Below are 4070 nucleotides of genomic sequence, written 5' to 3' on the forward strand. Positions count from 1 at the left end.
CCATCTGATCCTCAGTATTTAGGCCAATGATTTTTGTTGAGTTAATTATATTTTTGGGAGTGAAAAAATATACCCCAAACATGCGCTATGAAAAATGTCTTAACTTTTTTGTGTTTACATTCAGGGTCTACAAAAAGGTTTCAAAATACATGAAAAGCTGAAAGGTGTGATTTGGTGATTATTAAAATATGATCAGAATTTTCAAATTGATCTCATACGTCATGACGCACTGCTCTTCCCCTACATAAGCTGCCTCTATAAGTAAAACGTATCGATACTGGTCTGCGAAATATTGACCCTGTATTAATTTGGTATCGATCAACACCAAAATTTGCAGAATGGCACAGAACTATCTGCTCTGTGACCCACTTTCCTGTTATATTAAATGTGTTAAATGCTGCATTTAATTATTCTACAAGCTGGGCAACACAGCAGCACTTCTAGTCCCAGGTAAGGGGGCCTCTGCAGGTTTACTTGGCACATTACTAATGAATGACCAAATGCATGAATACCTTTTATGTATTTTCACACTGCAAACATGTAGAATAGCCTGCTGTAAAAAAAAAGAAAAAGAAAAAGAAATCCATGGTATCCTCATTACTGCATGTAAGTTTTTATTATTATAGCTGTTCCTGAGTGAGATTTTTTGCCTTTTTTAACTGCTGCCCTACGTCGTGTTTTGAAAAGTTGCCAAATAAGTGCAGCAGCTTTTCTGTCACATCGATAATTTTGTTTTTTACTCGAGTGTGCAAACGACTATATTCGTCGTGACATTGCAGCTTCCCCCCACCCTCCAGGCAAAGCGCCTGAAAGGGTAGGCATACTATTCAGGGCAGAAATGTCAGAGGTATTTGACCATCCTCCAGCATCTGTCTGATAATTTTCCTTGTGTAGTGCTCGGGCTGAAATGTGAGCGTCACGGAGCGCCCACCCTCCTCCTCCTCTTCTCCGTCTCTCCCTCAGTGAAGTCCCACTGAGCGGCTTTCAAACTTCAGTGTCGAGCCTGAAAGCGGAGGAGGAAGAGCTGGAGCCGACAAACAGCCTCACAGCAGCTCAAACAGCCGCTGTGATCGCTGCCTCTCTTTTTCTCTTCGCTCGGTCCACTTTGAGGATTTACGCACAGCTCCCCGGCGTTTGATTTTACGATTTTTGTTTTTGTTTTCGTTCCTCAATCTTGTATCGAAGTTTCTGTCACGTTTTAGTCACGGACCTTTATCTCGGCAGACTGTGGGAGTAACCGCTTTAATTCAGGACTAAATCATAACAGCGAGCCGCTCCGAGTGCAGCTGGGGAGGTTTTCTAACGGAGAGCTGGCTGAATTTCGACCTGCCCTCGACATGGGGAAATAGCGGGGATCTTCTCTACCCGACCCCGTGTGTCTTCTGAAAGACAGAGACCCCTTTTTTTTTTTTTTTTCTTTTTGGCCGAAACGATGAGTATGGACGGCTGTCCGCTGAAGGTGGTGATTTTTTTGTGGTGTCTGCTGGTGATTTCGGGTTCCAGCTTTGAGATTGGCTCCTACGACCTGGAGCGTGGCAGACCGGCCAAGTGCGAGCTCATCACGATCCCCATGTGCCAGGGGATCGGCTACAACCTGACCCGGATGCCCAACTTCATGGCCCACGACGACCAGAAGGAGGCTGCCATCAAACTGCAAGAGTTTGCCCCCCTGGTGCATTACGGCTGCCATGTGCACCTCCGCTTCTTCCTCTGCTCCCTCTTCGCCCCCATGTGCACGGACAAAGTGTCCACCTCCATCCCCGCATGCAGACCCATGTGCGAGCAGGCCAAGGAGAAGTGCGCTCCCGTCATGAAGAAGTTCAGCTACACCTGGCCGGAGTCACTTAATTGCGAAAAGCTGCCTACCAGGAATGACCCCAACGCTCTGTGCATGGAAGCCCCGGAGAACGAAACCAGGACGGAGGGGAAGAAAGGGGAGGGCATGCTTCCAGTGCCCCCTCGCCCCAGGCAGCCGGGCACGGGCAACAACCGCTCTCCGGGCAGCGTGGGTTCCTGCGAGAACCCAGACAAGTTCCAGTTTGTGGAGAAGAGCCAGTCTTGCGCTCCACGCTGTTCCCCTGCTGTGGATGTCTTCTGGTCTAGGCAGGACAAAGACTTTGCTTTCATTTGGATGACTGTGTGGTCCATCCTGTGCTTCGTCTCCACCGCTTTCACCGTCCTGACCTTCCTCCTGGAGCCTCACCGCTTCCAGTACCCAGAGCGACCCATTATCTTCCTCTCCATGTGTTACAATGTCTACTCCGTGGCCTTCATCATCCGCTCAGTGGCTGGGCCCGAGAACATCGCCTGCGACCGTGAGCACGGCGAGCTGTACATCATCCAAGAGGGGCTGGAGTCCACCGGCTGCACCATCGTCTTCCTCATCCTCTACTACTTTGGCATGGCCTCGTCTATCTGGTGGGTCATCCTCACCCTCACCTGGTTCCTGGCTGCAGGGAAGAAGTGGGGCCACGAGGCTATCGAAGCTCACAGCAACTACTTCCACATGGCTGCTTGGGGGATCCCTGCTCTCAAAACTATCGTCATCCTCACTATGAGGAAGGTGGCTGGAGACGAGCTGACGGGGCTGTGCTACGTAGGAAGCATGGACTCGGGCGCCCTCACGGGCTTCGTCCTGATCCCTCTGTCATGTTACCTCATCATCGGCACCTCCTTTATTCTCACGGGCTTCGTGGCGCTCTTCCACATCCGGAAAGTGATGAAAACCGAGGGCACCAACACGGAGAAGCTGGAGAAGCTCATGGTGAAAATCGGCATCTACTCCATCCTCTACACCGTGCCGGCCACCTGCGTCATAGTCTGCTACTTCTACGAGAGGCTCAACATGGACTACTGGAAGCTGAGGGGGCTGCAGATGAAGTGCGGATCTTTCAACGGACCCGGCAGCGACTGCTCGCTTCAGACGTCCGTGCCCACAGTGGCCGTGTTCATGCTGAAGATCTTCATGTCGCTGGTGGTCGGTATCACCAGCGGGGTGTGGGTTTGGAGCTCCAAGACCCTGCAGACCTGGCAGGGCCTGTGCAGCAGGAAGCTGGCAGACAGGACTAGTAGTAGGAAACCCTGCAGCGGTGTCAGCTGCGGCAGCACACACTGCCACTACAAATCTCCTGCTGTGGTTCTGCACATGGCCAAGACTGACCTGCACTCAGACAACCCCACACACGTCTGAGATTGAGCACACACACACACTCACACACCTTTGCCCTGTGTAAGGAGCTGCTAAAAGACTTAATATGAAGATGAGGCATTGAATTGAACTGTCACTTACTTCTGTGCTGCTGCCAAGGGACACGAAGCTACACCATGAGAAACTATAAACAGTATTCAGTGCATAAAGGGAAAAATGTTCAGTATTGCTATCCATATGTTTCCTGTTCATAGTGTTCTGTGCAGTAGACATGCCCGGTGTTGCAAAGAGAGGGAAAAAGAGACTCGTAGGGGAGGTATGTTGGGAAATATTAGCGTATTCTCCTCCCTGAAAGTGGCATGATTAACTGTATAAATGTGTATAAATGTGCTATTTATTGTCAATATATTTAATTTAAAGTTCACCTTGGCTCTTACAGGATTTGTTGTTTAGATACATTTATTAAAAAGGTCGTGGGAAATCAAGTGCCTTTTCTAAGACCTCTGGTTCTGGCCTTTTGAAGGATAATAAATTTGCGGAACTCATCCTCAACTTTCTTGCCTTCTTGTTGTTTTGATGACCGTTTAACAGTTTCAGCAACCTTTAATAAGTTTTCGTGGCTACAGATGATTGTTTGAATAGATTTCGTAGCTTTTCTTCTTCAGGGATTTTTTTTTTTACAGCAGGACTGCTGCCGCGTGTGTTGTCTTCCAAAGCGCAGGCTACATCCCAGAGGCGTCCCCGACAATAATCCTCAAAGAGAATTGCTGATGAATAGAGTGACAAACCGTGGCAAGTATTAATGTTTGCATCATCAGAGGAATATATTTAATTAATAGCTGTTTTAATCCTTCCGCCGAATCGCTGTTGTTGCCCTCTCGCTGCTCTATTTGATCCCCGTGCAAACACTCGGCACTTTGAT

At 48.9% G+C, this 4070-nt stretch overlaps 1 protein-coding gene across 1 annotated transcript; it reads left to right on the top strand.

Moving 5' to 3' along the window:
* The first annotated feature begins 950 nt into the window (after positions 1-950).
* On the top strand, positions 951-3737 carry fzd9b (frizzled class receptor 9b). The gene has a single exon (XM_080888460.1). The coding sequence runs from the start codon at positions 1433-1435 to the stop codon at positions 3188-3190; it is 1758 nt and encodes a 585-aa protein (XP_080744586.1). The 5' UTR covers positions 951-1432; the 3' UTR covers positions 3191-3737.
* The last annotated feature ends 333 nt before the right edge of the window (positions 3738-4070 follow it).

Source organism: Rhamphochromis sp. 'chilingali' (genome assembly GCF_963969265.1).
Source record: "Rhamphochromis sp. 'chilingali' genome assembly, chromosome: 8".
Classification (NCBI taxonomy): Eukaryota; Metazoa; Chordata; class Actinopteri; order Cichliformes; family Cichlidae; genus Rhamphochromis; species Rhamphochromis sp. 'chilingali'.